The 12261-nt window shown below is 37.4% G+C and overlaps 1 protein-coding gene across 1 annotated transcript in view; it reads left to right on the top strand.

The window, feature by feature from the left end:
* Positions 1 to 12261, top strand: part of LOC127866916 (Ig-like and fibronectin type-III domain-containing protein 2) — a 119137-nt gene that overhangs the window by 47353 nt on the left and 59523 nt on the right. The window contains exons 18-21 of the mRNA XM_052407782.1: positions 3420 to 3575; positions 4689 to 4849; positions 6364 to 6499; positions 6764 to 6820. Coding sequence (XP_052263742.1) covers positions 3420 to 3575; positions 4689 to 4849; positions 6364 to 6499; positions 6764 to 6820 — 510 coding nt within the window. The remainder of the gene's footprint in view (positions 1 to 3419; positions 3576 to 4688; positions 4850 to 6363; positions 6500 to 6763; positions 6821 to 12261) is intronic.

Raw genomic sequence — 12261 nt, 5'->3', positions numbered from 1 at the left:
ACTTTGAGTTCAAAGGTCAAAAATGGCCATAAATGAGCTTTTCCGGGCCATAACATTGTCTTTCATTGTGTGATTTTAAAATCATTTGGCATATTTGTTCACCATCATTAGACGGTGTGTTGCGCGAAAGAATTACGTTGATATCTCCAAGGTCAAGGTCACACTTTGAGTTCAAAGGTCAAAAATGGCCATAAATGAGCTTGTCCGGGCCATAACTATGTCATTCATTGTGAGATTTTAAAATCATTTGGCACATCTGCTCACCATCATGGGACGGTGTGTCGCCCGAAAGAATCACGTCAATATCTCCAATGTCAAGGTCCCCACGACTAAAAATAGATTTATTTTGAAACAAACTTACAAAGGGGGTCAATTTTGTTTGTTCATTTCAAAAGTTCAGTTTGAGTTGTCTCCCTTTATTAGTTTTTTTTTCACAATGAAAACCTGGTTTTGTGACAATTTTGTCCCTTGTCTCCTGTCAAATCTAGTGATTTAAATGGGGGCGATATACTTCATCACCTGTGTCATCCAATGGGGATGTCCAATCAGAGCACATGTTTAACTCACTGACTGGTACCAAAGTATTGATATTTTGCTTTGCAAGTCATTCCTGTAATTGATTTACCATTTGAAACAGTGTACACGTAAAATAGCAATAAAAACAAATCCTATGTAAACAAAATGGATTTCTAGATTTGTGATTTATTATTTCTCAGTATGCTTTCTTTACAATGGGGATTTTTATGAAAAATAGGAGAAAATATATACTTTTTAAGTGTTGGAAGCAGCCGCAAAATTTCATTGTTAAAAAACAGTTCAAGGGCCTTGAGAACTGAGTTTAATTTTCTACAGATACTTATCATCTGCTGACTTTATCTAAGGCAAGGATTAGTTTCCCAGTTTTGAGGTCACTGTTTCCCCATAAATTCAAATTTTTCATATTTATTGAATTTCTGTGCATATTTGTTGCCAAGCTATTATTAATATAACATAATAACAGATTTTGTGGCATGCGCAAAAACAAGGCTCCTATGCTCAAGATAATTGAGTTCAAAGGTCAAATAATTTTGGAATCGGATTTGTGAGCATCATGTTTTCAAGGGTTAAAGGGTGTTTGATTTGGTGTTGTGTGTTAAGTGCTGTAGTATTGGGTGGTATGTGTTTATTGCTGTAGTATGCAGGGATGTGTGATTGGGTAGTATGTGTTTATTGCTGTAGTATGCAGAGTGTGTGATTGGGTGGTATGTGTTTATTGCTGTAGTATGCAGGGGTGTATGATTGGGCAGTATGTGTTTATTTCTGTAGTATGTCGATTGTGTGATTTGGTGGTATGTGTTTATTGCTGTGGTATGCAGGGGGGTGTGATTGGATGGTATATGTTTATTGCTGTAGTATGCAGGGGTGTGTGATTGGGTGGTATGTGTTTATTGCTGTAGTATGCAGGGGTGTGTGATTGGGTGGTGTGTGTTTATTGCTGTAGTATGCAGGGGTGTGTGATTGGGTGGTATGTGTTTATTGCTGTAGTATGCAGAGGTGTGTGATTGGGTGGTGTTTATTGCTGTAGTATGCAGGGTTGTGTGATTGGGTGGTATGTGTTTATTGCTGTAGTATGCAGGGGTGTGATTGGGTGGTATGTGTTTGTTGCTGTAGTATGCAGGGTTGTGTGATTGGGTGGTGTGTGTTTATTGCTGCAGTATGCAGAGGTGTGTGATTTTGTGGTATGCGTTTATTGCTTTAGTATGCAGGGGTGTGTGATTGGGTGGTATGTGTTTATTGCTGTAGTATGCAGGGGTGTGTGATTGGGTGGTATGTGTTTATTGTTGTAGTATGCAGGGGTGTGTGATTGGTAGAGCTGAAACAATTCACCAACAGCTCGATTCGATTTCGATTTCAGACACTCCGATACCGATTTTTTCGATTCGATTCATCTTCAAACCTAGTTTTATCATATATTCACTCTTATGCCTCAAAATTTACATTTCTGTTCAAATGTGATTTCAATAAAACACTACACTTAAAAAAAATAGCAAATTAGGACTCAATTTTAATATAAAACTTCTGACTAGAAGATTGTGTTGATTACACAATAATATAAAAAATAAATAAATAATCATAAGAACGTATCTGGAATCAGTTGAATGGTAGTGCTATCACTATTATACTTTTACCCAAAACCGCTATAAGCATGTCTACCATTGTGCCATGACAGCATCACCTGATACCTGTAGGACTAATCACATTCTCTAATAAACTTAACAAAACTCCAACAAAAATAGAACTACTTTTCTGGCTGGCGACTCGAGTAGTTGCACTTGTGCGACCTCTTAGTCATGCTAAATCAACGTTATGTTTGCGTTTGACATATTGCATTAGATAAGTGGTTGAGCCGGACTTAGCGTACGCCACATCCGCGAAGCACAGTTTACACTTTGCTTTATTGGTAGGGCTACCATCCCGAAACCCAAAATACTGCCACACTTTTGATTTTAGCTTTTTAGGCGCATCTGATAATTTTAATTTGTCGGCAACAACTTGGTCAGCCATTTTACGCTTTTTCCGAAAGTAGACAGTAACGGGCTTATTGATTGGATGACTAAAGTAATAAGCAACCAATCTCGCGCTGTAATTAAAGGTAAAGATAAAACCTACACCTTCCTGCATTAATAGTCAAAATACAGCGCGCTTTACGTATCTATGTATATATATATGTATAAATGTTAAAGAATCAAATCGAATTTGGTAGGTTTGGTATCGTAATCGAATCCAAGCATTTCGAATCAATTTTCGATGAATCGGATCGAATCGTTGCACTCTAGTGATTGGGTGGTATGTGTTCATTGCTGTCTTATGCAGGTGTGTGTGATTGGGTGGTATGTGTTTATTGCTGTAGTATGCAGGGATGTGTGATTGGGTGGTATGTGTCTATTGCTGTAGTATGCAGGGGTGTGTGATTGGGTGGTATGTGTTTATTGCTGTAGTATGCAGAGTGTGTGATTGGGTAGTATGTGTTTATTGCTGTAGTATGCAAGGGTGTGATTGGGTGGTATGTGTTTATTGCTGTGGTATGCAGGGGTGTGATTGGGTGGTATGTGTTTATTGCTGTGGTATGCAGGGGTGTGCGATTGGGTGGTATGTGTTATTGCTGTAGTATGCAGGGGTGTGTGATTGGGTAGTATGTGTTTATTGCTGTAGTATACAGAGTGTGTGATTGGGTGGTATGTGTTTTTGCTGAAGTATGCAGAGGTGTGTGATTGGGTAGTGTGTGTTTAGTGGTGTAGTATGTAGGGACCTTTGATCAGGCGGTGTGAGTTTAGTCACTAAATGATCTCTTAAGATATTTTTTTTCCATGGAAAGCAGGGTGTATCCCCTGTCCTATCTCATTCCAGCTTTGCATTCTCAATCTGGAACTCTGTTGCAGATGGCAGGGACCACACAGAGTGTTGCAGACGGAGAGGCATTTCAGATGCGTGCCTCAAACTGTGTGCAATGACAGCAGCAGTTGAAGTGACCTATGACTTTGTCTCCTGTATGCTCTACAAGGACACATTGAGCACCTGTTTTGAGGAAGGGAGAGGTACAGTCAAATTATGAAGTATCTGACAATGTAACTATTATTGGTCCTATTCACAAAACTTTCTGGCATTGATATTATATTAGCCTCATTTTGGGAAAACTGGACTTAATGTATGTGTATACAGTATAGTCCCAGATAAGCCTGTGTACACAGGCTAATCAGGGATGACACTTTACGCCTTAACTGGATTTCCTTTAATGCAAAATACCATAAAAGCAGAAAGTATCGTCCCTGATAAGCCTGTGCTGACTGAACAGGCCAATCTGGGATGACACTTTACACACATGCATAAAGCCCAGTTGTGAGTGGGAGTGAGAGGCTCATATTTCAGCAGAGATTTTAATATCTTACTTCTTATATTACAGATAATACATTTTCAATGGCTTGTCCAGAAACACATACACATTTGGTCACTGTCAAATGTGACCATATTGAATCAAAGTCAAAATGTTTTTGAAAACAAAAGGTTATACTCGTGCAACTGATTTTTCAATAGCAAATTTCCTCGTCAAGTGATATAGATTTGCAATTTAACCCTTTACCACTTAGATACGTATTTTGACGTACCGTAAAAAGTCACATTTAATTAAAGACTTCTTACTAGATTCAAATTGTAAAGGCTTTATTTCCAACCTTAGATACTGATGAGAAGCAAACAGCATAAAACCTGAACAGACTGCGAGTTACTCACAGGCTGTTCTGGTTTTATGCTGTTTGCACATAGCTATTTTCACTTTGCTTCTGAGTGAGGAAGGGTTAAATAAAAAGTTTTGTGTCTTATAATCTCTTGTCTGAAGACCTTCTCAACTTTTGTTATGACCAATATTAAAAAGTTCCAGGTTATTGTCACGTTGTTTATGCTCTCTAAGAAAAATTTAACTTTAACAATATTGAAGATAGCAACTTGATATTTGGCATGCATGTGTATCTCATGGAGCTGCACATTTTGAGTGGTGAAAGGTCAACGTCATCCTTAAAGGTCAAATGTCAAATATATGGCTTCAAAGCGGCGCATTAGGGGGCATTGTGTTTTTAACAAACACATCTCTTGTTGTTTCTACTTTATAAGCAGCATAGATGTTTAATTTAATAACTTTATACTTTTGTTTGCAGTGGTACTTCCACAAAGTCCTAAAGGCCTATACATCGTGAAGGCAGAGCCACTGTCTATCACCCTACAATGGAAAACCCCGTCTGGGCCAGCTGTGACATCATACACTGTGCAATACGCTGTAGGCACCTTGAAGGAATACAACACAGTCACATGGTCACAGGTTCGCAAGTTTGAAAATGAGCCCTGCTTTTTGAAAACGAGGTTTAATGCACATGCCCAATTTGTTGTTTCAGATTAGCCTGTGAAGTTTGCATAGGCTAATCAAGGACAATTTTTCACGCTTTTATGAATTCTTTTTGTTTAAAAGAAGTCTCTTCATAAAAAAATAAAATCTCACCAAATGTTGTTGTGTCTGATAAGCCTACTCAGATGCACAGGCTAATGTGGAAAAGCACATGCATTAAGCCCCATTTTCCCAGAGCAAGGATGAAATCTTTTGTTATGAAGGGCTGGAAACTTCTTTTCCTGCGGAGTATATGTTTTTTTATAGGAGTAACAAAACATTTATAAAAATAGAAGAAATAGAAAAACAGTTTTCAATTCTACATGGAAAAATAGGGTTGCATTGCTTTTGGGGCTAGAAAGGTCATGATCATGGTGGCTGTAACTAATAATAGAAAAAATGCAAACAAGTGGTTTTCATTCAAAAACTTTAGTTTGAATAAACAAATATTAATGAAACTTATATATCAAGCTTGCTTGAAGATCTTGTATTGGATTGTATAAGGGCATTTCAGGTAAAGTTCGTAGAGAAGTAGCTAACACTTAATAACTTCAGTTCTGATACATTTATTGCACTGACATTTTGTGTGAAGGTACATTCAGATATAGCTTTAGACTGCACTTTAGGCCTGTCAAGGTCAAGATAATTGTAATCACAAACCAGAAAAAAAAATAAAAAATTATTTAATGCTTTCCGGTGGTTTATAGAGAAATATCAGTGAATTAAAACTGATAATTTCACTGTTTCAAACAGTGAAATTATCAGTGAAAATTATCAATAATTTTCACTGTTTACTGTGAAATGACGTCATTATTTTAGCGAAATTCTTAAGTTAAACTCTTAAACAATATATATAAACTGTGAAAATGAGCATAAAATAAAAAGAAAATTTGTTGGATTCGATGGAATATCGATTTTAATTCACTCGTGATCATAGAAAATATATATTTTCACTCGTGGCTGCGCAACTCGTGAAAAATATAATTTTCTATGATCACTCGTGAATTAAAATTGATAATCCACCGAATCCAACAAATATCCTCTATATAGTTGATAAATTTTTCGTTTTAAGTTTACATATACCTCTGTAACTACTACAAATATTCAATTTCAAGTATTTTTTGTTCTTATTATATAAGTTGACTGTTAGAAAATGTAAATTATACTATGAAAGTGGACAAGTTGGGGGGCACACTGTCGGGGACAGCTCTTGTCAAATTATCTGTTGACCAAAAAAAAGTGACAAAGTCCTTGTACACAAAGTATTTGGCAACTAAAAATGTGTAGAAAGATTTTGAGTTATGAATTATTATTTACTTTTTTAGATTTAAATTTGTATATTTAATTTAGTCTTTTATAGCCATGAATATGTGACTTATGTGATAAAGTCTTCACCATATTTCATATTACAAATGCCACTGTTAAACTGTTAAGTCCCTTTGTCTTTCCAGGTGACTATGATCAATTCCACGTTCTCTATTATCAACAAGCTTGAAGCCAACACATCCTACATCATACGAGTGCTGAGTGTCAACTCTGCTGGAACCAGTCTCCCATCCAACGCTGTCACAGGCTACACTAAACCATGTGTGTAGGCTACGCTTAACTATGTTTTCAAGTAATTTGTGAAAACAACATCTAAAAAGCATCTTTTAGTTGATGTTTTAAACACTACTTTAAAAAGAAACTTATTGATTTGGCTAAGCTGGGAGGATACTTGCATTAAGCCCTGTTTATTACAGAGTAGGTGTATTAATTGGTTTTTATTCAACCATCTAAGGCATAAAGAAAAATAAAACGGCGATGAAAAAATACAATCACAATTACTTTAAACATACTTTGTATTGACAGCTCCCTTGAGTGACAGCAGTGAACCTGACTGGGATAAGGTGTGGCAAAATAGAACAGGTATTTTGCAGTAATAAGTGATTGAGCCTTGTTCTGAAAAGTTTGGGCTTGTGCGTAAAGTGTCGTTCCAGATCAGTGCACACAGGTTATTCAGTGATGATACTTTCCATCTAGCTATGAAGAGAATGCCTTCAATAAAAAAATACTATGACACCAGAAAGGGGTTGTCCCTGATTAGCCTGTGGTGACTGCACAGGCTAATCAGGGGCGAAACTTGACTCATGCATTAAGCCCAGGTTTCCCAGAACGAGGCATAAACCATTCATTGTGATAACCACATAGCCACATTTTCTAATCATATTCTCTCTCTGTTATGTTTGTTTTTACCTTTCTTATTTCAAATGGTTATTTAAATTTTAAACTTAAACCTTTGTCTGGTATTTTCAAAAATTGTGTGAGTTTATTTGATGTAAGAGATACGATCATCAACCATTTCTACAGTTATAAATTGAAGAACAGACTTAGATTTGAAATGATATATATTTATATTTATAATGATATAAAACTTTGTTGCTCTTGTTTTTAGCTGGACTATTCATTGAATAGCCTACTCTATACTACCCACCCACATATGGGCATCTGTGCCTGCATCCGGTTAATGATCTGGTTAATTTAATAGCGCAGCATTTCCAAGTCACTGTTTCTTCTACAGGTATTTTATTGAAACTTACCACTTGTGTGAGGTGTTATTGCGTGGGATCACTTATCAAGTTCCATAACAGTGACCTTTGCAATTTAGCAGACCCTTTTTGTAAGTACAAAAGTTCTGGTTTACGTTGACGTGAAAATACTCTATATTCCTTTTTTTATGCCCCCGGTAGGGTGGCATATAGCAGTTGAACTGTCCGTCAGTCAGTATGTCAGTATGTGTGTATGTCAGTATGTGTGTATGTCAGTCTGTTTGTCCGTCCGGAAAAAAACTTTAACGTTGGCCATTACTTTTGCATTATTTAAGATAGAAACTTGATATTTGGCATGCATGTGCATCTCACGGAGCTGCACATTTTGAGTGGTGAAAGGTGAAGGTCAAGGTCATCCTTCAAGGTCAAATGTCAAATATATGGCTTCTGTCCGTCCGAAAACTTTTACATTGGCCATAACTTTTTCAATATTGAAGATAGCAACTTGATATTTGGCATGCATGTGTATCTCATGGAGCTGCACATTTTGAGTGGTTAAAGGTTAAGATCAAGGTCATCCTTCAAGGTCAAATGTCAAATATATGGCGTCTGTCCATATGTCAAAAAACTTTAACATTGGCCATAACTTTTTTAATATTGAAGATAGCAACTTGATATTTGGCATGCATGTGAATCTCATGAAGCTGCTCATTTTGAGTGGTGGAAGTTCAAGGTCAAGGTCATTCTTCAAAGTAAAAAAAAAAAGAAAAAAAATCAAAGCGGCGTTCTCATGAAGCTGCACATTTTGAGTGTTGGAATTTCAAGGTCAAGGTCATCCTTCAAGGTCAAGGTCATCCTTCAAGGTCAAAGGTCATTTTTTTTTTAATTCAAAGCGGCGTTCTCATGAAGCTGCACATTTTGAGTGGTGGAAGTTCAAGGTCAAGGTCATTCTTCAAGGTCAAGGTCATCTGTCAAGGTCAAAGGTAAAAAAATAATAATTTCAAAGCGGCGTTATCATGAAGCTGCACATTTTGAGTGGTGGAAGTTCAAGTTCATCCTTCAAGGTCAAGGTCATCCTTCTAGGGTAAAGGTAAAAAAAATAATATTTCAAAGCGGCCTTCTCATAAAGCTGCACATTTTGAGTGGTGGAAGTTCAAGGTCAAAGTCATCCTTCAAGGTCAAAGGTAAAAAAATAAAAAAGATAATTTAAAAGTGGCGCAATAGGGGGCATTGTGTTTCTGACAAAGACATCTCTTGTTTTTTTCAAACATGGTTGAAAAACACAAATATTTATTTTTATTATTTTATTTTTGAAATACCGTCCAACCATCCCACCCAAGAATCCCCCCCCCCCCCCAAAAAAAATATTGTTTTTTGCATTTTTGGAAGATAATGTTATTAATGACCACACCCCCACACTATACACCCCTCTCCACTCCACCCCTCCATCCCTTGTGATTGAAATTTAGATAGGTCCCTACACCTTTAAAAAGAAAAATAGATGAGCTGTCTGCACCCGCAAGGCAGTGCTCTTGTTTAGTTTCATGCAACAAGAACATATCGTAACTACTACAGATAATCAAGTGTTTCAGATTGGGTCAGCCCTCCAGCTTTTGGCTGATAAAACTTTCAAATTACCGAAGAAATTTAATTCAGTGCGACAATCAGGCCGAAGAATAAACCATTCGTGAAACAATGTGACCGGTACATTTCTGTAGGAAAAAGTCAAGTCTTTTGGAAGATTAAATATCAGTGTGCATTCTAGACCGCATGATTACGCGAATTGCACTATTTTTCCAAAGATGCCGCACATTTGCAGCATGTGTGCGAGGAATTCGCGCACTCGATATCCATGAGTATTTTAAAAGATCCAATCCATATGGACTTCGCCAAAAATCGTCTGTCAATAACATGTATCTATTTACCCAACTTAAGCCCGCCTTAAGGCGGAGCGTCGTTGTGTTGGAAAATCAATATTGACCAATGAGAGCGCACGCTTTGAGTGACAGCACTCATAGGCAGTCAATACCTGCATTAAAATTATGCAGACGACGGGTGAAGTAATTGACACAAGTGTTTGGTTTTGTGGCAGTTTGTTTGCTTTGTTAGACCTACTATTCTAATCTGACACTACGTTGTACACCTTCACGATGAAAGCGTGGCTAGTTACTTAGAAATCTGATGATGGCAACCAGGGTTAATCATTGTGGAAATTGTGCATTTCATGCGTAATATTGTTGAAACATTTATTCGACGCGTAAGGCGTTTTAACAAATTATCTTTGAATTGATTTCACATAACTGTAAACATTTTGTTTAATTCGCAAATGGGCATAATAAATAAAGTAATTTGAAAAATCTTCCAAATTTTAATGTTTGACGTTTAATTTGAACACCACTGGATTATGGGTAATGGATGGAGTTGGAATATGTATGCATCAATCCATCAATGCGTATGATAAGGTTATATGTATTTACCTATAAGTATTATTTAATTTCTGTTGGAGTTTTGAATAGAAAACTCTTACACATCAGGAGAGAGACCTCACTATTAATTGTATTCTTGAAATTCTCTCTTTTCATTAAGTTGTCCTGGAATGCTTTGAGCTTTTATGAGTACACAAGTACAGCTCATCCGGAAGGTAAATAGCTGGGACTTGGATTATTGCAACTAATTTTAAATTGTGGCACTTGATAATAAAGTTTCATATTGATACATTTCCTAACCTCTTAAATTGGTCAGTTTTGCCATCACATGTTCAGTACACAGGCTGTGAATGGGGATTTTCAGTTAAAAAAATCAAACTCTAAAGCCTTGAGAAACAGTCTAAACCCATACACTCAGGGCAAAGATAAGTATTAATGGCAAGGCCAAAGGAACTCTTTTGAAGCGCCGTTAGAGGCATGGAAAAGAGCTGTGCTATGGAAATTGTTTTGACCATGAATAATTTAACTCTCCTAAGTCTATAATAAAGTGTTATTTGAAGTAAAATGTTATTGGATTGGGTTTTGACTTGTTTTTATAGGCCCGTTTTTAAAAACGGGGCGTATTATAGTTTCACCCTTGGCAGGCGGCGTCCACAGCAGTGTCCGCTCTTTAATTCAAATAGTTTTCATCCGATCTTCACCAAACTTGGTCAGAAGTTGTGTCTAGACAATATCTAGGTCAAGTTTGAATATGGGTCATGCTGGGTCAAAAACTAGGTCACAGGGTCACTTAGTGCATTTCAAGGATTAAGCATGGTGTCCGCTCTCTAATTGAAGTAGTTTTCACCCGATCTTCACCAAATTTTGTCAGAAGTTGTGTCCAGATGATATGTAGGTCAAGATCAAATATGGGTCATGCCGGGTCAAAAACTTGGTCACGAGGTTACTTAGTGCATTTCAAGCATTTAGCATGCAGTCTTAGGAGTTTGCCCAGGATTCAAAAAGATCACTGGTTCTCTGTTAACAGCATGATATCAATTTGCAGGCAATTGATGTAATTGATTACCCAACTGCCTGTCTTATCTGGTCTGGTCTGGTCAATATTTATTGCACATCAGTGACACAGTTGTTACATGGTTTCCTCTTAGATAAAAATCAGTAGTAAAAATATATTTCCCAAATTATACCCCCACAAACGAAGTTTAGGGGGGTATATAGGAGTGAGTTTGTCGGTCTGTCGGTCTGTCCGTATTAAGTGTCCGCTCTCTAATTCAAGTAGTTTTCATCCGATCTTCACCTAACTTGGTCAGAAGTTGAATCTAGATGATGCCTAGGCCAAGTTCGAACATGGGCCTTGCTGGGTCAAAAACTAGGTCACAGGGTCACTAAGTGCGTTTTAAACATTCAGCATGTTGTCCGCTCTCTAATTCAATTAATTTTCATCCGATCTTCACCAAACTTGGTCAGAAGTTGTATCTACATGATGTCTAGGCCAAGTTAGAACATGGGCCTTGCCGGGTCAAAAACTAGGTCACTGGGACACTTGGTGCATTTTAAACATTCAGCATGTTGTCCGCTCTCTAATTCAAATATTTTTCATCCGATCTTCACCAAACTTGGTCAGAAGTTGTATCTAGATGATCTTAAGACCAAGTTCGAACATGGGCCTTTCAGGGTCAAAAACTAGGTGACGGGGTCACTTAGTGCGTTTTTTAACATTCAGCATGGTGTCCTCTCTTATTCAAGTAGTTTTCATCCGATCTTCACCAAACATGGTAAGAAGTTTTATCTAGATGATCTGAAGGCCATGTTGGAACATGGGCCATGCCAGATAAAAAACTAGGTCACAGGGTCACTTAGTACGTTTTTCACATTGAGCATGGTGTCCGCTCTCTATTTTAAGTAGTTTAAATCTGATCTTCACCACACTTGGTCAGAAGTTGTAACTAGATGATGTGTAGGTCAAGTTCGAACATGGGCCATGCCGGGTCAAAATCTAGGTCACGGGGTCACTTAGTGTGTTTTTAACCTCACCATGTTGTCTGCTCTCTAATTCAAGTAGTTTTTATCCAATCTTCACCATAATTGGTCAGAAGTTGTATCTTGATAATGTCTAGGGTAAGTTTTAATATGGGTCATGCTGGGTCAAAACAAGGTCACGGGGTCACTTAGTGCGTTTTAAACATCACAATGTTGTCCGCTCTCTAATACAAGTATTTTTCATCCAATCTTCACCAAACTTGGTCAGAAGTTGTATCTTGATGATGTCTAGGTCAAGTGTGAAAATCGGTCATGCCGGGTCAAAAACTAGGTCACAGGGTATCTTAGTGCGTTTTAAACCTCACCATGTTGTCCCCTCTCTAATTATACCCCCACAAATGAAGTTTAGGGGGGT

Source organism: Dreissena polymorpha, chromosome 2 (genome assembly GCF_020536995.1).
Source record: "Dreissena polymorpha isolate Duluth1 chromosome 2, UMN_Dpol_1.0, whole genome shotgun sequence".
Lineage (NCBI taxonomy): Eukaryota > Metazoa > Mollusca > Bivalvia > Myida > Dreissenidae > Dreissena > Dreissena polymorpha.
Note: the sequence above shows the minus strand (reverse complement) of the source record. Positions and strands in the feature narration are given on the sequence as shown.